This window comes from Babylonia areolata, chromosome 6 (genome assembly GCF_041734735.1).
Source record: "Babylonia areolata isolate BAREFJ2019XMU chromosome 6, ASM4173473v1, whole genome shotgun sequence".
Taxonomy (NCBI): Eukaryota; Metazoa; Mollusca; class Gastropoda; order Neogastropoda; family Buccinidae; genus Babylonia; species Babylonia areolata.
The window spans coordinates 37,276,796-37,302,597 of record NC_134881.1 but is presented as its reverse complement, the minus strand read 5'-3'; the positions used below and the strand labels follow the sequence as shown (position 1 = coordinate 37,302,597).

Here is a 25,802-nt window from a genome sequence, read left to right as displayed (position 1 = left end):
ACTTTTTTCTTCTTCTTTTTTTACACTAATATTCACATGAATTCCCTTTCCTTTATACACTACTTTACTCCTTTCCGTCTAAAAACACTCATAGTGAATAGACGTTAAACTGAAGAAAACACGCGTGCGGGGGAGTATTGGGTCGGGGGGAGTATCGACCAGTGGCATCCTATTCAGCTCAGTGGTATCGACACAGGGTAGTATCGACACGCACTGCGCCACACTGTGCTGCAATGCATTGTATCGACAAAGGCTGACCACAACAATAAAACTAATAGGAAAATAATATTGTAACGCAATGACTGGAGATAACAATTAAACTTACGCCGAAATGTCACAAAATGATGCAGATTCGAAACTACGAAGACACAAGTTTAGTTCTAGCTCTGCTCGACTGCGGCTTCCTGTGCGTCGACAACTCGTTGCTTGCTGAAAGAAGAGAAGATTTTAAGTGTGACCGAAATATAACCAGCGAAGATGCCGCGTATTATGATAAAAGGTGGTGTTTGGAGGAACACCGAGGTTAGTGTCAATTTTTTGTTCTCTGTGGAGTTATTGTGTGTGAAACAGAAGAACAACGGTACAGTCTTACAATGTTTGTCTCAATCTAACGCGTGGGAAGATTTTTGCTTGAAACAAAATCTCATTATCTGCAGTGTCTGAAAAAAACTGATATTCCCATCACCCCGCCCCCCCCCCCCCCCCCCCCCCCCCCCCCCCCCCCCCCCCCCCCCCCCCGGACCCCCACTCCCCCCGCCACAATCACGAACCACCAATATTATAGAGCCAGTACTTAATGACTGTGAATAAAACTATAAATCACCATCTCTTACATTGTAGTTACAGGCAGGTAAGCCTGGACAAAAGGACGAAAGTGCAACACTGGCACAAATGAGTCCAGACTTTACTTTGCAGTCTGACACTGGCCAATATTGGCCCTCCAGAACTTTTAGAATAACAATTTTTGTCTGTATTGTTTGCAGTTGTTTTCAAGAGCATATGCTTCATGATAAAGATAAAGAACTGCTGAATGCTTGTATTCATAGACAAATTCACACCACATAGTACTGACACTGTGACCAACACAAATTGAAAAACATGTCACTGTTCACACACACTTTGTATACAGATCAGCAAGGGTACATTCACAGACATGCACATGACATACACACACAGTCACTTTGAATCTGTGTGTGTGGGTGCGCACTCTCAAACTCTCTAGTCTGGGATGCAATTGGGAGGTAACCTACTTCGGGAGGTTATTGGCTGTAGCTACTTTTGTTTTCTCCGCATAGGCAGGTAGTAGTTTGCACAGGACAGGAATCAAACCCCTGCCAGAGTCAGCGCTAGTGGGTCACGGTAACTATGTTACTTAAACGTAATTTTAGGAAGAAAATGTCCTTTTAAGCTCATACACATGTCACACACACACACACACACACACACACAAACACATATACGCATGTACATGCACACACACACACACATACACACACATATGAACATATGCACCTATGCATCACTATAAGTGACACACACACTGACCCAGTCACACATTTAGACACTGATGCATTTTATCTAGATAGATAATTACATATTTCAATGTTCCTGTCAGCATATCCTGGATAGACTAATAAACATTTTTCTCTCTTTACACAGGATGAGATTCTCAAGGCAGCTGTTATGAAATATGGCAAAAATCAATGGGCAAGAATTGCTTCATTGTTGCACAGAAAGTCAGCCAAGCAGTGCAAGGCCAGATGGTGAGTTACCACAAATACTGTGTAAGGTTGCAAGTAGGAGGGGAGTACAATTGTTCATTACAAGAAGGTTATTAATAATTGCTTATTAAATTTGAAAATAAGAATTCTATAAAAAGGTTGGCTCTTACACTTAGTCTTTGTCTTACCTGGTCTTACCAATCATTGCAACAGAACTGTATTTTAATCATGAATTCATATAGTTGTCTTGCTGCAGAGACTTGACAGGCTGAACTGGTCGAGTTTTTTTTCGTGAACAGAACAATAAAAACCTGATTTATTTTCTTGGTTGACCCTAATTTTAGAGTCGGCTTGACTGTCCAGATTATAACATTTAAATCTGGATATGGATTAGTGGAATTTAGATTAAACCTTTCTGTCGTTTGCACATGCACAATAACCTGAATAAAGAAGGGACAAACTCACAAAGTGATAAACTTGAATATGTTTGCAAAGTTGTAAATTTCAGCTTCATGTAATGTATAAAAACTTTGAAATCATAAAATAGAATGTGGAAAATAATGATTGCAGATTTTAATTGCTGGGATAGATTGCACAATGACTGATGCGATAACAAGGAAGACACAAAACGGAAAGTGGAACATGATAGTTGTGCATGATAACAAAGAAGACACACAACAAAAAGTGGAAAATGATGATTGTGCATGATAACAAGGAAGACACACAATACAAAGTGGAATATGATTGATGATTGCAGGTTTGAATGGCTGGACCCCAGCATCAAGAAGACAGAGTGGAGTCGTGCAGAGGATGAGAAGCTGCTTCACCTGGCCAAGCTGATGCCTACACAGTGGAGAACCATCGCCCCCATTGTGGGCCGCACTGCCGCACAGTGTCTGGAGCGCTATGAACTGCTGCTGTAGGTCCACACTTCAACTCTTTGATTCAACTTCCATTTGTTTATATGTATGATAATGATTATGGTAATACTGCAGACTGATGCTCACACCTCACATACAGGAGCTTTTTGCTTTTACATTAAAAAAAGATTATATATTTTTATTCTTGCATTCAGGTATGACATACCATAAAACAAACATATGCGCGCGCACACACACACACACACACACACACACACACAGCAGTGTTTCAATTAAAGAAACATGGTGGTCACTTAGATGGTAGGCAGAATGGAACTCATTATTGGAAGTGGTGAGTTCTGACTGAAAGATTAAAAAAAAAAAAAAACAACTGAATAAGGGACTCCATGTGACAGACTGAGGTGGGCAGTTTTTTTCCTTTCTACTGGGTCAAGATAGAAAGAACATTGACCATGCTATTTTTTTCTCTTTCACAGTCACTATTTGATTTTGATTTTTTTTTTTTTTTTTTCAATAAATGATAATCATGATAAAGTTTATTACAGTAAATGTAAAAGACTGCAGTAATGTGACAACATCACAAAATAAATCTTTTCCTATTTTTAACAGTTCATAAATTTACAGTGATGTGGGTCTTTAAGATGAAAAGTGTTGTCTTTTTTAACAGAGATTATGGCTGTGCATTGATACTGTTCCAGAGACAAAGCCCAGAACAAGGAGACGGACGCAGACGATGATCCCCGAAAGCTGAAGCCAGGAGAGATTGACCCCAACCCTGAGACAAAGCCTGCCAGACCCGATCCTGTGGACATGGATGAAGATGGTAACCTATCAGTTATTTTCTGCTTCAGATTTGTTGTGTTTGGCGTGGACAGTTTTAGGATCCAGGTGGAATGTTTAGTTGTTGTTTCATATTTGTAAGTAATGTCTCAGGTTATTGCCTGTTTTTGCTGAAATAGCTGGATTTTTTTTATTTATATATATAATATGTTGTTTTGTTTCGGGGGAGTGGGGTGCTGCCTCAGCATTTGCACTATCCCAGTGGCATTACCCCCTTATCGTTCATTTTTAGGTTTAAATGCTGCAGTTCCAACACCGGCAGCTACAGGGAGCTAGGTTTGGTCACCAGGAGGCCACACACCAGAGAAGACACCACACTGCTGCTGAGTCACTTAGATGTGTTCAGTAGTGCCTGTTCTGATTCAGCCTATGGAGGACGCCACCTGCTTATTCCCCTACTTAGTTTTGGAATCAGACTGATAACGGAAAAGTAGGAATCAAAAAGCTTCTGTAGTTGGTTGTGCCATTTTTTATCAGTAGTGCAACTGTAAGAGGTGTTGACTGTTTGTAAAGGTCCTTTTATTTATGAACTAATCCCTGATATATAAATCAAGCATTATTTATATTAAGAATTTAGCCTTCTAGACTTGTAATACATTTAAATCAAGAACTATCAAGTATAATATGTCTGTGCAGATAATGGAAGATTTACATTCAATGAAATATTTCAAAATAAATAAGTTGTAGCAAGTTACGGGAAAAACAAAGAGTAATTTACTTTTGAAAGATTGCTAAATGTAAATATTACTTGCTATTCCCTCATCACAAGTCTCCCTTCTCATGAATGCATTGTTTCACTTTGTTGATTGAATATGGTTACTTTACAGCTGTAGCATAGTGTATTTTGAGAGAACAATAACCATTTTAATTAATCCTGTAGTTAACAGCGTATGAACGAAAATATTAAACATCTAATGAGGTGTTTACTTTTTGGGGGGAGGGTGGTGGTGGTAAGACAAAACAATGGGGAATGATTTGTCAGCACAACACACTTATATCATGGCACCACTCCGCCTATTTTGGTAGGGATTCCCTATGCTGCTGCAGGAAAATAGTGACATGACATAATATGGTTTTGTGCAGAGCTGGAGATGTTGAGTGAAGCCAGGGCCCGTCTGGCCAACACCCAGGGCAAGAAGGCCAAACGCAAGGCCAGAGAGAAACAGCTGGAGGAGGCCAGGTGAGCACCCTTCTCTCACTCGTAGCCAAGTCTTATATAGCGGTCAAGGTTATAGGTCCCACAGCCTTTTACAGTCATCGGGACAGTGGTTTAGTATTCACTGCGTCTATGGCATGACATGAAATGCAGGGACCAATCCTCTCCTTCCACCCTTTTAATTAACCTTCTGCTCCAAAATTAGGTACCTGGGTAGAGTGATGAAAATTTGGAGGAAAATGCCTTCCTCAAGGACACAATACCATGCAGAAATGGGGCATTGAACTCTGATCATTGGTGAATTTTGGATCAGAAGCCCACCGCCTAACTGATTCTGCCATGGCGCCTCACAGCATACACAATATAAAAAAAAGAAGAAAAAATCACATTTCTGAAACTTCTGTAATGAAGCTGAGCTTTAACTCACTCAGTGCGTTGTTTGCATGTACGGATGCCATCAGACGAAGTAAAAGATGACAGTATCTGCATATTCGCATTTGGATTTTGAAAATTTGTGGTGTTCAAGTGACCTGTCGGATATGAAACTCAAAAGCAGAGATGATCCTTATCCCTCTTACCCCCAGGCCACTTGGCAGTAATCACCCATGAAATTCCATGCCAAGGCGAATAACTTGCGATTTTCGATAGTGGGTAATTATAAACATTGATTAAAAATATAATTACCTTCTTTTGTTGCACATGTTTATTTTTCCTGCATTCTACACATAACAAAGTTGCGAAAGAATTTGTTTCCAGGCTCATGTTGCTTTGTATTTACACACAAAAAATAAATGTGTCAAATTTGATGGTCAACTTTGAAAAATATTCTTTTAATTACAGTATGATTTTCTTTGAAATAAGTTTATCTGGTCTGCAATGACTTCTAACACATCATCTTTTTTTTCTTTTTCTTACTCAACTTGAATTCCAACAATGAACATGCTGATTTTTATGTTTTTTACATTTTGAGGGATGGTGTGTTTTCCTATGATGGTTGGGAGAAAAACAACAGCAAACAAACAAAAACAAACAACAAACCTACCTCACATGTAATTTCTCCATAATGAAAAGAAAAATATAATCAATTGAACTAGCAAAATCAGGAAGATCGTGCAGAATGCCAATAAGTATCAGTGCAATCAACGACTGACAGTATTGATTCCGACGGTCTGGCAATCGATTTTGGTGTCGGCGATCGATTCATGATTTCAGAGGTCCGGCGATCGATTCACAGTTTCAGAAGTGCGGTGATCAATGCACACTCAAGTACTGACTACACTCTCAATATTGGTAAAACTCAGTCAGTGGATGTCCAGGTCACCCAGTACAATCGACTTTTACAAAATTCTCACGCAGAAATCATCTTCAGAATAGCCGTTCGGATTACGCTACTACAATTGACAGTCATCGAACTCATCTTGCAACTTTGAAACTTCAAAACTTTGGCAAAACTTTACAAATCAGTAGTATATTCCATTGAAGTAGCACAATCAGGAAGATCGTGCAGAACGCCAATAAATATCAGAAAGATCAAGACTAACTCACTCACAGTATTGATTTCGAAGGTCCGGCCATCAATTCACATTCAAGTGACCAAACTTCACTTTCATTGTCAGCAAAACTTGGTCAGTCGATATCTAGGTCACTCAGTTCAATCAATTTTTACAAGATTCTCATGCAGAAATCATTAAAACGGTTCAAATTCATCTTCAGAATCGGCGTTCAGATTACGCTAAAGCTCTCGGCAATCATGAAACTCATCTTGCAACTTTAAAAACTCACAGCTTTGTCAAAATTCTGAAAAGTGCAAAATGCATGGCAGGTGCAAGCTGCTATTGGGCGAGTTAGGTGTATAATGGTTATTTATCTTCAGCCAACTTTTCATTCACACACGTAGTGACATGCTCATTAGCAGTCAATAACAAAGCGAACCTTCGGTCAGCGCTGCAAGTTGTTTGACAAGATGGTGTTGCGACGAAGTGTTCAACATGGTAGGAGAGGTGAAATGTTTACTCGGCGTTGAAGCTGCTTTGGAAATGATCCAAACTGAAGGCTCACATGTTGAAGAAGATGATGTTGATTCATCGGACAGTGATTTTGAACCAGATACTGATGAAATGGAAAAAGATTCGGCCACTAAAGAGGGTGTTGACAGTGGAGAGGAAAGAGAGGAGCGAGTGCCAGCAGATGAGTCTGACACTGATGGCGAAATTACTGAGGAAATGGACAATTTTGTTGGTGTTTTTACCAGTGATTGGACGGACAATTTTGTCTTTTTCCCTCTGGCACATCCTGTCTCTGGCACACCAGGTTTGTCAGCTGACTGGCCCATCAGCCTGTGCAGTTTTTTTATTTGTTTTTTGATGGCGCAATGCTTTGCAGTATTCGCGATCAGACAAACAAGTACTCCAGAGAAAACTTAGCACAGCACGGAGAGCTGAAACTACACGGTTCGTTCAGGCGCTGGAAACCTTTGTCAGAGAATGACATCAGGGGATTCATTACAATCCTGGTGCACATGGGCCTTGTGCACAAGCCCACAATACAAGATTACTGGTCCATGAATCCTGCCCTGCAGACCAGTTTTGCCTCCAAAATAATGCCCAGAAATAGGTTTCTGAACATTCTGGCCATGCTGCATGTTTCTGACAACAGCACATTTATTCCAAGCGGTCAACCTCAGCATGATCCTCTCCACAAAATAAGACCAGTCTGCTCTGCACTGAGGGAGATTTTTAGAGAGGCCTACACCCCTGCTCAAAACTTGTGTGAGGATGAAGCCGTGTGGCAAGTCCCGCATGTGCATTTACATAAATGACAAGCCAGTCAAGTGGGGACTGAAACTGTATGAACTGTGCGAATCCTCATCTGGATATGTGTATGATTTTAACTTTATTCAGGTGACCTAAACAGCGGCAGCTGGCCAGTTGATGTCGTCAGCGACTGACAGAGCCCCTGCACAACATTGGCTACACAGTATATATGGACAATTATTATTGCTGTCCAGAGCTCAGTGATTTGTTGACACATGTTGGCACAAAATGTGTTGGCACTGTGAGAGCTAACTGGAGAGGCATGCCACCTCAGTTCAGAAACCCTGAAAGAGCTCTCTGCACCAGTGAAGTCCTTGCTTTGAGAAAAGGTGAGAAAAGTAAAATCATTACCACATAAATTGTCCGGTGTGCATGTATCATACATGTTTTATATACTGTGTGAGTGTTTGTTCGTTTATTTATTTATAGTCTGTTCATCTGAGATGATGATATTAGACTGTGTGAGTGTGTACTTGTCACAGTGATCCATTCTGTATTTCATATATATGTACACTCAGGAGGCGGGGAGGGATGATGTGTGTCTGTGTGTGTATATTATATACCGTAAAGTTCGGTCTATAAGCCGCGACTTTTTACCCCAGCTTCAACCTCTGCGGCTTATACAATGATGCGGCTTATTTGCGGATTTTAACGATCCCGGGAGTGTCCCGTTCTCGTCTATTCTTAGCTGCCCTTCAACTCACCAAAATCATGATTTCTGTCCATGAATTTTTGGATGAGCTTCAGGATTGTGTGCTAACTTGCTACGTTTTATAAATCAAATCCGCACACATTAAAGCCTTCAGATCAGCATTCAGTTCTACTCTGCTCAAGCGTACACCCTCATCATGTCGAAAACGTGACGTTATGCCTATGATGCAGCCTTCAAATTGAAGGCGATCGACCTAGCAGACGACAGAGCAAGCGACGAACCAGCAGCGACCTCCACCTTCATGTTCATGAAGTGAAGGCGAGCTAAGTCAGTGACAAGATGGAGGAAGCTGTGCTGGTTCTCTTCAACTCGGACACTGAAGACGAAGATTTTTGTGGATTCAGTGAGCAGGATGACGTTGAATAAATGTGACTGTCCCTAAATTATGGATCTTATTTTCGTTGTGTTTATTTATTATTTTTTTGGTGCACTAGCAATAATTTTGCTTGCTTTTCTTTTTGTTGTTCCCGCTTGTGTTTATTTCATAACCAACAGTATCGACAGCTTTTCTGTAGTATCAGTATGTGTTCCTGTACCGGAAATAAGTGCGGCTTATAAACCGGTGCGGCTTATTTATGTATAAAGTTCAATTTTTTCCAAAATTTAATGGGTGCGGCTTACATACCAGTGCGCTCAAAAGACCGAACTTTACGGTATATGTTTTTGTGTGTGTGGTGTGTGTATGTAAGAAAGAAAACAGTGTGTGTGTGTATGTGTGTGTGTGTGTGTGATTGCATGCATATGTTTACTTATTTTCTATTTTACAATAACATGGAGTTTATTTGTAGAACAAGGTGCTGTAGAAATGACAGTAATACTGATGATACTGTTATTATTGTTTGTAATATTGCATTAAAAAAAAATCTAAGGTGGTTTTCTTTTACTATGTAAAAACTGATCGCATTATGCTTCCATTCGCACAAATATTTAGTATAAACAAGGGAATAAACAAACAAATAGATAATTCAAACAACAACAACAAGAAACTTAAGTTAGACCTGCATGATCATTCGTGTGTGTGTATGGTTGCAGGTCATGTTGCTATGCTGAAGTGGCAGGACAAAAAGCCAGTTCACGTGCTGACGACAGTCATGCTGCCAACCACCATGGTCAGTGTCACAACACGGCACCATCCTGAAAGACAGAAGCCAGCTGCAATACAGGATTACATCACCAACATGGCTGGAGTGGACATGAGTGACCAGCTGATGGCCTACATCAGTACATGCCCTTGAATAGGAAGACGATGAAGTGGTGGGAGAAATTGTTCTTCCATCTTCTGACTCTCGCTCTAATTCAGGGGTCCATCCTCTACAATAAACACCTAGCAGCCCATGACCTGAGGTAGATGCCCCTGGAAAAGTACCTCCTCAGTATCTGCAATGCACTCAGCACTAAATACCATGCTGTGAATGTTGTTGCTGCTCGTGCCCGTGCTGCTGCTGTTCGACGTTGGTCTGTACAAGACGCCGGTGCTGCTGGTGGTGCTGCTGCCCCTCCCCTCCCTGCTGTTCCAGGATCTTCATCAGCTGCCCCTCTTGCTCTTGCACCCATGTCCAGCCAGGCTGATAGACTGACTGAAGTGGTCCAGTGTACCTCTACCCAGAACAGCCAGTGGTAAAAAAGGTTTCTGCAGGTGTAAGGTCTGTGAAAGCCGGAACAAGTGCCACAACGCACTGAGTCGCCAAACAGCCAACTGGTGTTCCACTACGTGTAAAGCTGTGCCCAGGACTCAACATCACCTGCCATGAGCTTTTCCACTCAAGACAAGACTATTGTCAGTGATACAACATCAGGCTTCTGTGTACACTACAGTGAACTCTTTTTTTTTTTTTTCCATTATGTGGAAACAATAATTTTTGTGTTTGTGTGAATTTCAACTTTCTCTACCACCTGTTCATACTTCATTGCATGTACTAGGTCTTCAGTTCCTCAGATAGTGTTAGAACGTGATGTGGAACATTTGTAAGCTGTTAAAGGACACTTGGTATACCATTCTGATGGGTGCAAAAATGCTAAAAAGATACACAAAAAGTAGATACCGCGATCAACAACAAGATGGTGAGTAAATTAGTTAATGTTTTTTGCACAAATATGGAACAACATTCAATGCATAGACATACTAAATTTCAATTGTCTGGGTGTTTATTTGTTATTGTGAGAATGTTTTTCCCATCCTATACAAACCCTGGGTTTTCAGGGATTCGCAAGAGCAAAAACTCTTGGCATGGAGTGAACGCCTCTTCACTTGATGTATTTGATGTGTGCAAGTTGTCAGAGGGTTTGACTACGATGTCCAGGCTTTGAATCATTGGCAGTTTCTGTTGATGGCAAGGGTGCCTGGGGGAGATCTCAAAACAGCAGCGGTGCAAACTTTGTTACGTTTGTATTCTCTCTGTTACAGACGCCTGGCTGCATTACAGAAGAGGAGAGAACTGAGGGCGGCTGGAATAGAGTAAGTGTGTGTGTGTGTGTGTGTGTGTGTGTGAGAGAGAGAGAAAGAGAGATATGTTTTGTGATTGAGTGAAAATATTGTGACACATTTTCTGTCTTTGTGATTAATTTGTTTATGTATTGTTATATAAAAATTGTAATTGATCTGTGGATCACCTTTACCATGACAAAATCCTGAATCATGAACAAGTATTTATTAAACAACCAGTGTGAACAGAGTCATATAATAACCCTGTTTTGCTTATCTGTGTGTGCATGTATGCATGTTTGTGTGTGTGTACATGTGTGAGTGTTGCTAGCTTATTTTTAGCAAGTGGGTTCTTTCCTCATCTCTGATGTATGGCTGATGTGTGTGTGTTTGCACATGCATATATTTGAGCTCATACACATACATTTTTGTCATTTGTGGTTGTTTTTTTCCTCCTTTCAGTTTCAGAGACTACATTGTAGTACACACACACACATATATATATATATATATGTGTGTGTGTGTTTGTTCCTACTCTTCGTCACATGCCATATGGTCTATAATGATGTTGTGGATGTACAATTATGTTTTTTTTTTCTTTTGGTTGTATGATGTTTTGTGACAGTGTTGGTCTCAGTCATAACCTCCAGGGACAGGTTGCTGTATTTACCATATTGTGACTGTTCATTGCAGGGTGCGTCAGAAGAGAAAGAAAAAGAGAGGGGTGGACTACAATGCAGAAATTCCGTTTGAAAAAAGACCAGCTGCAGGTAAACTGGGATTCAAATTTATTTGAAAGAAAAAGTGAGAAAGGAGAAACAATAAAAAGGACTACTTTGTGAAGTTGATGAGAATGCTAAACACTCGGTCAAGTAATGAAGATAAGTTTTTATATCTAAATCTTCCACAAAATTTGTTTTTTAAATCTACTTTCAAATGTAAATAATTTGTCAAAGTCCTTGTGTCCAAAGTAACATTAACATAAGCTCACAATCACCTGTGAATACTCCGGAATTGATATAGTTATCCCACTTAACCACAAAGGTATGTTTGGATTTCAGGTTTTTATGACACCTCCCAGGAAACCTACGACCCCCTGGACCCCAACTACAAACGTCTGAGACAGCAGAACTTGGATGGGGAGAGACGCTCTGACAAGGAAGATGTAAGTTGTGTATTGATGGCTTCAGTGTTAGCGTCTCTTCTGTTAAAACTTCTTCAAGGCTGATGTGTAGTCTGCAGGGTGGGAGCGTCATCCTATTCTGTTAGTGAAATTTATAATTGTAAGTTCTTCAAACACTGATGGCTACTATAGTGTCCAACCTTAGTCTGCAGTAGTATCAGATGTTGTGTATCTATAAGCTATTCTGAATAATGGTTATGCATGTATGGTTGACTGCACCTGTGGTACTGTTTGTTAGAGCGTCAAGACAGATACTATTGTCACACCTTATTGATAGTCTTGTTCATTGTGATCTTCATGACATCATGCACTTTCTTTATTTACAGTTTGACATGCACTGGTCCAAATGAGTTGCATACGCATTTGACCAAAACATAATATTTCATGCATGTCGGGTGACTTACAGAGGTCACAAATGTGAAAACATTAAGATTAATTATTTTTCCTACTTTGGAATATTAACTGTGTGTTTGTTTCTTTCCCAGCTTGCACGCTAACAACATTTCACTCCCAGATCTAAGTATTGTTTCAAAGAGCATGGTGATTGTTACCATAAGATTGTTGCCACAAACACTCAAGAAACTGATATTAAAGCCTTTTCAAGCGTATTGTTGAGGAGGACTGTTTTAAACATAAAAGTGTTTTGCTGGGTTGGCATATGTGGTGTCACATTATATAATGATGTCAGCTTTCATTCTGATGCTAAAAACATAACCAGGGGCTTTTCCAATAAATTGTTCTTTGTTTTTCTAGTATTTTATTGTTTTTCTCATCATGTAACAAAAAAAATGCATGGTGTGTCCCACAGAGGGAGCGTCGTAAGGACAAGCAGAAGCAGAAGAAACGCAAGGAGAACGATTTGCCAGGGGTCATTGCCGGTCAGACAAAGTAAGGAACTTTTTCTCTGTGTGTTTTTGTCAGCAAGGTTGGTTTGTGTTGGTGTCACTCTGTGTGTGTGTGCTTCTTTGTGTGTGTGTGTGTTTCATATAATGTCTTCAGGGTTTTTTTATTTTCATTTCATTGTTTTAGCTGAATACACTTGTAATTGTCAAAAACTTAGCCGTATGGAGAGCACAGGACAGGAGTCATAATGGCTGCCGGAAAAAGAGGGCGTTAGCCAGCGGGACAAAGGGGAGGTTACCTACTTCCGGGAGGTTATCGGCCGTAGTTTCATTTTCTCCGCATAGGCGGATAGTAGTTTGCACGGACAGGAATGTCAGACCCCTGCCGGAGTCTGCACTAGTTGGGTCACGGTAAGTATGTTATTTAAACGTAATTTTAGATAGAAAATTTCCTTTATTGATGCTTTTTGGATTTTACAATTATAAAAGATTTTTGTAATGTTCTTATGATTTGAATTCATCTACTTAAAATATAGTGTTTTTGTTTCACTTCAAACAATTCAAACAATTGGCAAAAAAAAAAAAAAGAAAAAACAAAGAGCTTTGCTAATGGTGATAATGAAAATAATGGTGACAATGTATAAGAAAGGATGAAAAATAATATTTTTCTGAAAAGTTTTGAAGTTGGATTTTTGGAGTGTGGGGGTGCATATTTGTTATCATTGAATGGACTTTACTGCTGAGAACCTTGGTGAAATAGTGTGGCATCAATTGTAACAGCATTTTTTTCTTTTTGTGTACATGCCAACAATGTCAGTGATTTTGTTCAGCAAAGGTGGTACAATCCCAAGAGGAAGAAGTCCAGACAAAGAACAGTGACTGATGTCTTGACTTGTAATCTCAGTGACAACCCTTTTCTGACAGCAATGCGTCAGACTTCAGACCTTATTTTGTCATTGTAGAAAAAGGAGAATTCCCTTGCATGCGCATAAAAACACAAGATACAAGCACGAAGACATACCGACACATGCCCGCAACCCCCACTTCTCCCTTCCCAAACACAAACACACAGCACACTTGCGCACATGCACGCGCACACATACATGTACTTGTCAGCAACAGTGAAGGGGTTAAAACACACACTGACTGTTTTTCTCTCTGTCCACTCTGACAGTTTCCAGGAGCCAGTGAAGAAACGCAGCAAGCTGGTTCTGCCCACACCCCAGATTTCCGATGCTGAACTGGAAGAGGTCAGTGACCCTTGAATCTGCCCACAAAATTTGATTTGACTTGATTTGTCCACAGTATATGCACCATCAGCTTGTATCCTGTGTTTTGTCTTTGCTTAGTGCTTGGTGGTGTACAAGACAAAGCAGCTTTCTCTTTTGTGTTTAAAAAAAAAAAGAAAAAAACGATTTAATTTCTTTGTCTTTTTACAGGTGAAACATGGATACACAGTAAGATAATACAATGATAGACAAAAGTAACATAACATGTATAGAAAATGAAGGAGAAAGGTTGGGTAACACAGCCTGTTCACATGACACTTTATTTAAATAGGCACCTAGAAAGCACAGTATGCATACATTTGCATATGGACGCATGCACACACACATACACACACACAAGTGTGTGTGCATAGAGATATATTATGTAGAGTTAGAGATACAAAATTTATATCACATGATACGATGTTGGCCCTTTTTTTTTATGATAGATGAAACATTGTTAGTGTTCCTTGATATTAACTGACAACATCACCTGTACTGCCAGACATGGATTTTTTTTCTCTCCTGTTCAAATTAAGCTTAATGAATTATTCCCCACCCCCCTAACCCGTCTGCCTGTGTTGATTGCTGGTTGTTGCCATGGTGACTGCGTGCAGGTGGTGAAGCTGGGCCAGGCCAGTGAGGTGGCCCGTCAGCAGGTGGAGGAGGGGGGGCCAGATGACTCGTCATCCCGCGGTCTGCTGCAGGACTACAGCGCCACGCCCACCATGGCTGCCCTCCGCACGCCCCGCACCCCTGCCACTCATGACGCCATCCTGCAGGTATGTGGTAATAGTGTTCAGAAGTGCATGTGGGTGGACATATGTGTATGCACAGTATTGTGCGCCTGTGCAAAGTAATGCACCAGAGGTGCCCCCCCCCCCTCTCTCTCTCTTTTTCTCTCTCTCTTAATTAAATGAAAAGTAATGCACCTTCAAGGTCCCCCCCCCCCCTCTTTCTCTCTTAATTAAATGAAAAGTAAGGCACCTTCAAGGTTTCCTCAATCTCTCTTCCTTCTCCTTTCTCTCTCTTAATTAAAAATAAGGATAGCATGTGGATGGTCAGTTTGGTTTATGTATTTGATTTATGTGTGTCTCTGGTATCTTTATGATTTTTTTCCTTGCATTATTCAAACTTGGGAGTTCAAGGACTGGAAAAAAAAAGGCACTGTACGTTAAGCACCACTCTGTGTCACTACCAGGAGGCGCAGAATATCATGGCGCTGACCAACGTGGACACGCCCCTGAAGGGAGGGCTCAACACCCCACTGCACGACAGTGACTTCAGCGGTGTGACCCCACGACCCAATGCCATTCAGACCCCCAACACCGTGCTGGGCACTCCATACCGCACACCCGGCAGGGAAGGGGGAGGTCAGTTGTGGATATTGTCTTCTCTTGCTGTTTACTGGGAACACTAAGACACGCACGTGTACACACACACACACACAATCACACACACAGAGATCTTGTTGGTGAAATGTTGAAAAATGCAGGAAGTTGCTGTTGTGTTCATTCACTCATCCATGAGCTCCATTTCACAACACACACACACACACACTAAAACACACACACGCTTGTACACATACATTAAGGCACACATTATACTTTGAAAGATGACACAGAGAGTGATGTTAAAACTCACTTTTGCCTGCTGACATCACTCAGGTATGACGCCACGTGGCAGTGCAACACCTGTGATGGGGCGGCCAGGTACGGATGCCAGCAGTGTGGGCGGCGCCACCCCATCAGGCCAGACACCCTTGCTGAGGGACAAGCTGAACATCAACCAGATGGACGAGGACGGCAGCACGCAGGGAAAATACTACCAGGTACGTCCTCCACTTTTTTTTTTCCAGTCAGTTTTTACTTTTACATTTACATTATTCATATTAAAAAGACCGAGTAAAAAATGATACACAGAAGAAGAAAAAATGCAAGAAAGAAAATTATGTACAGTAAGTCCAAAAAGTAGAATATGGCATTCGGATATTAAACATGTATACATGCAAAGTATATGCCCTCATTAGGTTCAATACAAACTCCTCCTTTTAATTAAAGTCGTACGTGGACTGAAGTCTTATAAAAGGATTTATGTGTAACAAGATGATGAAAAACGTCTCCCCTACAGCCCTACCCCACCACAATCCACAGAGAATGAAAAGAATAAAGAACATTATCAATATAATGTTCCTTAATGTATGTACATGTCTCCAGATATGCACACAATATTTTCTTTCTCTTTTAAGTCTGCCAGATTTTCTTGGTATCGTTGTTTCACTAAGTTGGAGGTACTGCTTACTGGTTCCAGATTCTTGTTTTATGTCAGTCAGTTGCCTTCTGTGTATCCATCATTTTACTATGTTTAATGTATTTATTTTTTAATTTCTTTTTAGGTTAATATTTTATATTGACCAAGGGTAGACTCCCAAGGCCTGACCAGCGTGTTGAGTTTATGTGTAGGTCAGGCATCTGTTCTCTTTTATTGACTCACTTAGGTAAACAAAGTGAGTCTGTGTGTATTAACCCTGTGTGTCAGTTGTCTGTGTGTGTGTGTAAGCTTGAACAAATTCATTTTCTCAGGAAATACTTTGCCAATACAAAATTAGACATAGTGAAAAAAGAAAAGAAATCTTCATGCTCGTACGATCAACAGGTTGTAAGTCTTCTAATCCATGTTTCCAGATCATAAATGGTTTATTTCGTAGAGACTCTGGATCCAGGGCATACTGTTGATTGTTCCCACATAGTTGTCTGAATGTTGGTTTGGTTTTAAAGATGGCATGATACCTTATTTCTTATTCACAATTTAAAGGAGAGTGAGACTGTATGATATCTTATTTCTTATTCACAGTCTAAAGGAAAGAAAAACAAATTCTAGACAGAACACATAGAATCATACTAAGTACATCAACCTGTTTACTGCATATGATTGTATGAATATTTTAAAGTGGATACTGAATTAACTCGAATGAACATAAAACAAAAATGGACTCGGTGGCGCTGTACCAGCTTGCTTTTGATCGCAAACATCAGTCTACGCAGATCTGGAGAAAGTGGCAACATGTTGCAGTGTTCCTGAGACTATGGCACCATCTTTACAGCAGAAAATTAGTTAAATGATTGAAATACATGAAAAGGATATGAATTAAACTGCGTTGTCACCTCAGATAGAGTATTCAGGTTATTGTGCTGTGGAAGGATATGATTTAGTCCTGTGAAAAGTTGTTTTGCTTTCAACATATGGGGTTCAGTCCTGCTCTTGCACCATTTAAAAAAAAGAATTTTTCTCAAAAAGTTAGAACGCATTTTTAATGTGTTTTTTTTTCTGTTTTTTTGTTGGGTTTTTTTTTTGCTTTTTAAGTTTTATTTTTCTCATGATTCCTTTGTTTGATAGAATGCATATCACAAGTGAGTTTTGAAGATGGTGCCTCTCTTCATTTTTGTTTTTTGTTTTTGTTTTAAAACAGATGTGGTGCAGTGCATACCAGCTATATGGATCAGTCTTGCATGCCTTGTCGCCCCATAGAAATGAAAATTTAACAGTCCCAGAATAAGAGACTGTGCACTGTATGTTGCTAGCACTGTACTATGTATTATTTGGACATTCTTATATGCCTTTAAACTATTAAAACAGTTATTTAAACCATAGTTTCAATAGTGTGTGTGCAAATAAGTTAGATGAGTGGTGTCATGATGTCTTCTTTTCAGTCAGTATGTGAACAGATTTATTTTATTATTCTGACATTTACAGTTTATATTATTCTATGGTATTTATGAGATTTTTACATGAAACGACCTTCAAGCTCTTTTTGAGAAAAAGTGCTGAATAAAATTCACTGCACTGTGGCGACACTCTTTCCTTTGGAAGCTGCCCAAATTTCACACAGAGTAGTCTGTTGTGACAAAACGTAATACAGTACAATACAGCACAACACAACAAAACACAATGCAACACAATGCAATGCAACACAATGCAATGCAATGCAATGCAATGCAATGCAATACAAATTGATATAGTACAATAAAACATAACACAATTCAGTACAATACAGCACAACACAATGTAACACAAAACGTTATTAATTGTGACAAGTTCATCATTATCACCATGTCTGTCACAGCAGGAGTTGCTGTTAGCGTTCAGTGTTCATCATCATCATCACCATGTCTGTCACAGCAGGAGTTGTTCTAAGTGTTCAGTGTTCATCATTATCACCATGTCTGTTAAAGCAGGAGTTGCTCTAAGTGTTCATTGTTCATCATCATCATCACCATGTCTATCACAGCAGGAGTTGTTCTAAGTGTTCAGTGTTCATCATCATCACCATGTCTGTCGCAGCAGGAGTTGCTCTAAGTGTTCATTGTTCATCATCATCACCATGTCTGTCAAAGCAGGAGTTGCTCTAAGTGTTCATTGTTCATCATCATCACCATGTCTGTTAAAGCAGGAGTTGTTCTAAGTGTTCATTGTTCATCATCATCACCATGTCTGTCGCAGCAGGAGTTGCTCTAAGTGTTCATTGTTCATCATCATCACCATGTCTGTCGCAGCAGGAGTTGCTCTAAGTGTTCATTGTTCATCATTATCACCATGTCTGTCACAGCAGGAGTTGCTCTAAGTGTTCAGTGTTACAGGTTCAATATCATCACCATGTCTGTTACAGCGGGAGTTGAGGGACCAGTTGAAGATGGGCCTGGCAGCACTGCCAGCCCCAAAGAATGACTACGAGATTGTGGTACCTGAGGATGAGGCAGGGGGTGAAGGGGGGGAGGCGATGGAGGAGGGCCGGGTGGAAGATCAGGCAGACCTGGATGCACGGAAGGAGGCAGAGCTAGAGCGGAGGCGGCTGGAGGAGTTGAAGCGCCGATCACAGTCGGTGCAGCGCGACCTGCCTCGCCCTGGCGACATCAACTCAGCCATCATGCGGCCCATCGGGCCCAGTGACGCCCCCCTCACAGACCTACAGAAGGTGAGTTGAGCAGTGTTTGTTCCCCTCACAGACCTACAGAAGGTGAGTTGAGCAGTGTTTGTTCCCCTCACAGACCTACAGAAGGTGGGTTGTGCAGTGTTTGTTCCCCTCACAGACCTACAGAAGGTGGGTTGTGCAGTGTTTGTTCCCCTCAGACCTACAGAAGGTGGGTTGTGCAGTGTTTGTTCCCCTCACAGATCTACAGAAGGTGAGCTGTGCAGTGTTTGTTCCCCTCACAGACCTACAGAAGGTGAGTTGTGCAGTGTTTGTTCCCCTCACAGATCTACAGAAGGTGGGTTGTGCGGTGTTTGTTCCCCTCACAGACCTACAGAAGGTGGGTTGTGCAGTGTTTGTTCCCCTCACAGATCTACAGAAGGTGAGCTGTGCAGTGTTTGTTCCCCTCAGACCTACAGAAGGTGGGTTGTGCAGTGTTTGTTCCCCTCACAGACCTACAGAAGGTGGGTTGTGCAGTGTTTGTTCCCCTCACAGATCTACAGAAGGTGAGCTGTGCAGTGTTTGTTCCCCTCACAGACCTACAGAAGGTGGGTTGTGCAGTGTTTGTTCCCCTCACAGACCTACAGGTGAGCTGTGCAGTGTTTGTTCCCCTCACAGACCTACAGAAGGTGGGTTGTGCAGTGTTTGTTCCCCTCACAGACCTACAGGTGAGTTGTGCAGTGTTTGTTCCCCTCACAGACCTACAGAAGGTGGGTTGTGCAGTGTTTGTTCCCCTCACAGACCTACAGGTGAGTTGTGCAGTGTTTGTTCCCCTCACAGACCTACAGAAGGTGGGTTGTGCAGTGTTTGTTCCCCTCACAGACCAACAGAAGGTGGGTTGTGCAGTGTTTGTTCCCCTCACAGACCTACAGAAGGTGAGTTGTGCAGTGTTTGTTCCCCTCACAGACCTACAGAAGGTGAGTTGTGCAGTGTTTGTTTTCCTCACAGACCTACAGAAGGTGGGTTGTGCAGTGTTTGTTCCCCTCACAGACCTACACAAGGTGGGTTGTGCAGTGTTTGTTCCCCTCACAGACCTACAGAAGGTGGGTTGTGCAGTGTTTGTTCCCCTCACAGACCTACAGAAGGTGAGTTGTGCAGTGTTTGTTTTCCTCACAGACCTACACAAGGTGAGTTGTGCAGTTTTTTTTTAAAGGTTCTTTTGTTGTTGTTTTCATTTTACAATTGAAATAATTGAACATATTCTAACAAAACAATACAAGAAACAGTGACATGACCCACATGGGAAATACAGGATGAAGATTTGTAGACCCAAAGTGCTCATGTTTCAATGCAGTACCACATCGTATGATATGTTGGCTCAGCATTTTTCTTTCTTTGTTTTTTTTTTTTTCCTTCTTTTTTCCCCTTGAACTTTGCATTCCTTGTACATAAACTGCAGAACAAGCTGCAGGTTTTAAGTCCACTCAGTGTTCTTGCTTTCACAAAAATCACACCAATAATATCATAATCAGTTTTCATTTGTATGAGTTTTGAATAAGCAAAGGAATCTGCCAAGACATGTTAAACTGATGTGGCCTCCCAGAAATTGTTGACTGATTTGTTCCCACTCTGAATCATCTTTGATATGTGAAGAAAAATGCACAGAGTGGGGATAGTAAGTTAATTCATAAACAACTGAAAAAAGATTGAGGTGTGTCTGTTTAGCCTTTCAGCTGCCTTCTGCAAGGGACGCCTGTTTTCTGCATAGTCCTGAATCAGCTTGCGCATTCCCAGATGATAAACTTTTTTTTCTATGAAAGCCACAACTAAACCAAATATACTTAATGCTACAACGAGTGTGATGATAACTGTGATAATAATAAGTTTATAGTGTGTATTGAAATAAATATATCATTTGCTTTACATTATAATAATTCCAGCAAAAATGTTTCACTACAGTACATTACACCATCCAGCAGAAATGCAGTCCAACTAAGTGAGAAACATTACAAGTATGACAAGACAGTGCATCAAAAAGTACATACCTAGTACAAGATATATATAGCAACCTGTATGTATATAAAATGCACAAACATGGTTGCATGCATACCTATATGTTTGACAATGTGTTTCAGGCAGAAGAGCTGATCAAGAAGGAAATGCTGACGATGATGCACTACGACGCCCTCTACAGCCCTACTCCCCAGCAGATGGGCATGGCGCCAGGTGCCAAGAAACCCCCAGGCCAGAAGGGGGCTCTCAACCAGGCACAGCACCTGGCTTACCTGGAGGAACACCCTTATGCCCAGTTTGATGACCAGGACATTCAGCAGGTAGGCTGCTCACACGGGTCTGGTTTTGACTCGCGTATGTGTGAACAGTTTTCTTCTCCCTGGTCTCTGAAGAGTCATTGGGGAACTACACAGAAGAACTGTTCACCAGATTCCCCTAGGTCTTGTCAATTGTATGTCAGAGCCTAAGTCTCTGAAAATGGCTTTTAATTACACATACTTAACCGTGACCCACTAGTGCAGACTCCAGCAGGGGTCTGACATTCCTGCCGGAAAAAGAAAATGGCTTTAATCTTTAATGTCTATTCTACAGAGTTGTCAACCCATTGTTTTTTCTGTCTTCTGTCTCCTTCCTTAAACAGAATGAGTCTGTGTGAAATTGTAGATAGGTTGAAATGCTCTCCACTTGTCCATTGGGCAACCAGTTTGTGACTGTTGGTGAAAGGGTGACTGAACAGTCAGCTTCAGAGCACTTCCCTCCTCCCCTTTTCACTGAGACAAGGTGTGTTCTGTGAATAAAATTTGTCGGTGCAGAAATGATAGATCTCACTTGAAGTTCCATGCTGGACTGCTTATTTCTTCTTTCCTGTTAGTAAACAATTACATCTTCTTTTTCTGTGACATGTTTACATATACAGGGAATTTTGTGTACTGACTTTTGGTTGCTCTATTGAAGGTTATTTCATTAACTGTCTCTTAGGGACAGGAAACAGAAATTTTGGGGGACCAGTATAGTTTTTTTTTCTTCTGCTTGTGCCCAGGACAATTAAGAATGGTGTGGGGATTTGTCTCTGGTATATTTGTGTGTGTGAGTGTCGTGTGTGTGCATGTGTGTGTGTGACATAAATACTGTTGGTGATGAATTGCATTTTATTGTGGAGTATGATATAAAAGATTGTTCCCTGATAGATATGTATGTCCAAGGTCTGTATTTTCTTTTTGCAAATTATTCTGCAAGTAAACGGGTTCTTTTTAGACTTGATAAATTCTGAATTGCAGTGTTGCATAGGATATTTTCATGCAGAAGAAGGAATGTTAACCCTTATTTTACCTTGCTTGATGCAAATGTTAAGATAATTCTAGTTTTGTTCTTGATTATGTTGTTTTCTGAAATCCTCCATGCCCCAAATGGGTGTCAGAGGTGAAATAAATCTTGAATTTGTGTATGTGTGTGTGTGTCCAGGCGAATGAGATGCTGGAGCAGGAGATGCAGAAGGTGAAGGAGGGCATGGGTCATGGCGACCTGTCGCTGGACGCCTTCAGCCAGGTGTGGGAGGAGTGCTATGCCCAGGTGCTCTTCCTGCCTTCCCAGAACCGCTACATCCGTGCCTCCCTGGCCAGCAAGAAGGACCGCATCCAGTCCCTGGACAAACGCCTGGAGGTGAGGAGACGTGCCTTGAAGGTTAAACGTCCCATAGCCTTTTAGGGCCAATAGGGCAAGGGATTCATATCCACTGAGTCCAGGACTTGGGGCTCAGTCCTCTCCTTGTGCCACTTTGACCTTCCCAACGGAATTCAGGTACATATTCACACCTGGGTGGAGAGGAAAGTGGAAACTGACAGCCTTTTCCCAGCACTTAACATCATGTGGGCCTTGAACCCTGACCACTGGTGAACACTGGATCTGGAGTCGAACACCTGCTTGATTCTTGTAGGGCATCTAATGTTCAGGAAAAGCAGTATTCGTGACAGAAACATATAAACATTGATGACCATTGTGGATGTTACAGCCACAGATCTCGTGTTTCTGTAATAGCAACAAAGAAATAAATGTTGGCACCCCTTCCCATGATTGGACAACAGCAAATGGGAAGTTGTAATTCAAATATGCATAATTGCACTCCGCTGAAAATATGGCTGACTGTCATAAGCAAATTTGTTAGACTGATGACAGAAATGGAAGGGAAATCCTCATGGTCTCACACACACACACACACACACACACACACACACACACAACCCCAGTCCAAAACCTCTACAAAATCAACACCAGATTTTCAGGAACAAATACAGTGAACAGATTTTCCAAGAATAGGAAAGGGGAAACTGCAGTTTGTGCACACTCTGCTAGTGTGAATTGTACATCAGTTATGATGGCCAAGATGATTATGGTCTTTGCACTGTATCATAAATGAAGAGGGTAATGTGTTCCAAAAATTCTTGAAAATTTCAGTTTGTGCCTGATTTTATATCTTCTGTTCCTGTTGATGTTATTTTGTGGTAGGCATGTATGGGTGAAGCCCTGCCTGAAGTTTTACGAGATATTTTAGACTATTTTTTTAGAATCATCGTCTGTCTTTTCTTCGGTTTAAGTTTTGCTGAACATAAGTGTAGTGGATTTTATATTGGTTTTTTTTTCTCTCTGTTAACTTTTGCTTTTTCTCAAGTACTCTTTGATTATGTCTAATATATCAGTTTGTCTTGCTTTGCATTGATATTTCACACTCTTCATTTTTAATGTGACATGTCATTTCTCCTTATTTTGTGCAGAACAACAGGAATCACATGACAAGAGATGCCAAACAAGCGGCTAAACTGGAGAAAAAATTGAAGATATTACTGGGAGGTTACCAGGTAATGTCTACAAGTCTATTGTATCACTCCTCCTCACTGTTCTTTTTACTTTTCTTTTTCATGAGGTTTTTAATCATGGTGGTGGTCTTCTTTTTGTTTGTTTGGTTTGGAGCTGGGCTTTTTTGTCTTTTTCAGTGTTGTTTGTGTCTGTGTGTGTCTCTCTCTGTGTGTTTTTTCTTTGCTATGTTCCTTCGGCTTTAGTACATGAAAGAGCCATGACTTATTCTGGGAAAATATCGAACACTTCAGCATCCAGGAACAGACTGCATGGGGGGTTGGGGAGTGGGAATCAGTCATCTCACTTCTGATGTTCTTGGAGGCTAAAGCATGTACAAATATAAAATGCAATACCAATAACAGGCTTCAAAGCAAGCGACCATTAGTACTTTGTGGAGAATGATTGTGTCGTGTGAAGCTTTCATTCCTCACTGTGGTGGTGTGCAGTCGCGGGCCCAGGGACTGATCAAGCAGATGACGGACCTGTCAGACCAGCTGGAGCAGACCTACCTGGAGAGGAACACCTTTGACAACCTGCGCCAGCATGAGATTGGAGCCATTCCCAAACGCATGGAGGTCAGTCACCGTGAGGCTAACAGTGGTGGTGTGGGGAGCTTAATTTGCTAAGCTTCTATGAGAGCAGGAGGCTCTGTCGCAAGCCTTTTTTAACATGCACACAGTCACCACTGTAACCACACACACACACACACACCACACACTCTTATACACACTCTGAAACACAAGTGGGCTGGTGCACACACTCACACATGGACACTTTCACAATCATAGCAGTGACCAGTTTGATGTATCTGGGTGCAGGGAAAACAATGTTTTGTAGCAGATTAATAGGAAGGGGTTGAAACAGAGTGCTTCTTTCCCTTCTTTGCTGACCTGCAAGTTTTTGTCTGTGGGAACCAGTTTTGTTACTTATAAACCTACAAGGTTTTTGTCTGTTTAATGTTTAGATTCTGTATTTATGTTGTGAGGTTTTTATTTGAAAATCTACCGGTACGTGTCTAAGAAGTAGAAGTTCTGTGTCCATGCTCAGGGTTCGTAGAGCATCATGGAAGTCTGTAGAAGTCTTGGTAAAATGAGGGAACCATTCCCAGGGTTGGAAATGTCTTGAAAAATATGTTTTGTTCTACAGGGTCAGCAAAGTTCTTGGATTTTTTTTTTTAATTTTTTTTTTTTTTATAGAACCCTTGACCAGTTCCTTTTATCAGAGTTTAATGCATTTAAGATATAAAAAAACAACAACAACAAAAAACAAAAAAACCCATTAAAACCTGGATATTTGCCAGTCTGTTTTGTGCAGGAAGTTTATGTTCTACATCTTTATTTGTTCTGTTTGTTTTTTTTTCCAGTCATTGAAGGAGGACGTGCAGAGGCAGATGGAGCGAGAAAGGGAGCTGCAGAAACGTTACAGTGAGCTTCAGCACAAACGGGACATCAGCTACAGATGAAGCGTCGCACTGCGCATGTGTGTGTGTGTGTGTTTTGTGTTGGGTTGTGTGTCCCAGGGTTCCTGTCTTTGCCTGAGGTGTTGGCAGGACTGTGCATTGAAAATAGAAAGTATGAGTATATGCTTTTGAATGTCATGTTTTTTTTGTCATGTGTTGTGTTTTTTTTATTTGATGAGGTATGGATGGGTTTCTTTTTTGTTGTAAAAGCCTTTTAGCTGATTGAATATCATTCTTTAAATAAAAAGAGAAAAAAACAGGAATTAGGGGAGTGGTATGGATGATGTATGTGTGCGGGAGAGAGGGGGTGGTTATCTGTATTATTGTTCTTGATCATTATATCTTTCATTAGGTTTTTTTTTTTTTAAATTTTAGAAAAAAGATGAATGTTTGATGCTGAATGAATGTCATTCAGATTGCTTTGGGAGCAGTTGGAATTTGGAATTTTGTTTGGGCAGTAGGGGGGGGGGGGGGGGTGCTGTTCAGTTTTGTTTTTTCAGTGAAACTGCCATATTGCTTTATATTACTCTTAGTCACAACAGATTTCCATATGTGAAATTCAGTCTGCTGTCTCCAGAAAGAGCATATCGTAACAGTGCAGCGCCACCCATATGTATGTTTATTTTCTGCCTGAAAGTATATTTCTTTTTTTGCAGAGGAAATTCAAACATGACTAACAACACTTGACTATTGATTTTTTCAAAGTATTCTGTCCTCAGATGATTTGCATTAGTTA

At 40.9% G+C, this 25,802-nt stretch overlaps 1 protein-coding gene across 1 annotated transcript; it reads left to right on the top strand.

The window, feature by feature from the left end:
• The first annotated feature begins 385 nt into the window (after positions 1 to 385).
• On the top strand, positions 386 to 25,425 carry LOC143282982 (cell division cycle 5-like protein). Its single transcript, XM_076588925.1, has 19 exons — positions 386 to 522; positions 1,660 to 1,763; positions 2,479 to 2,640; positions 3,301 to 3,425; positions 4,526 to 4,622; positions 10,528 to 10,578; positions 11,239 to 11,315; positions 11,607 to 11,710; positions 12,537 to 12,616; positions 13,745 to 13,820; positions 14,456 to 14,620; positions 15,040 to 15,211; positions 15,506 to 15,669; positions 18,505 to 18,810; positions 20,880 to 21,077; positions 22,219 to 22,416; positions 23,526 to 23,609; positions 24,054 to 24,182; positions 24,971 to 25,425. The coding sequence occupies exons 1-19, from the start codon at positions 478 to 480 to the stop codon at positions 25,067 to 25,069; spliced, it is 2,436 nt and encodes an 811-aa protein (XP_076445040.1). The 5' UTR covers positions 386 to 477; the 3' UTR covers positions 25,070 to 25,425.
• The last annotated feature ends 377 nt before the right edge of the window (positions 25,426 to 25,802 follow it).

Coding starts and splice junctions, on each gene's coding strand:
- LOC143282982 (XM_076588925.1), top strand. CDS start 478: ATGCCGCGTATTATGATAAAAGGTGGTGTTTGGAGGAACACCGAG. Junction 11,711..12,536: donor GACGCTCTGACAAGGAAGAT/GTAAGTTGTGTA, acceptor TGTGTCCCACAG/AGGGAGCGTCGTAAGGACAA. Junction 15,212..15,505: donor ACCCGGCAGGGAAGGGGGAG/GTCAGTTGTGGA, acceptor GACATCACTCAG/GTATGACGCCACGTGGCAGT.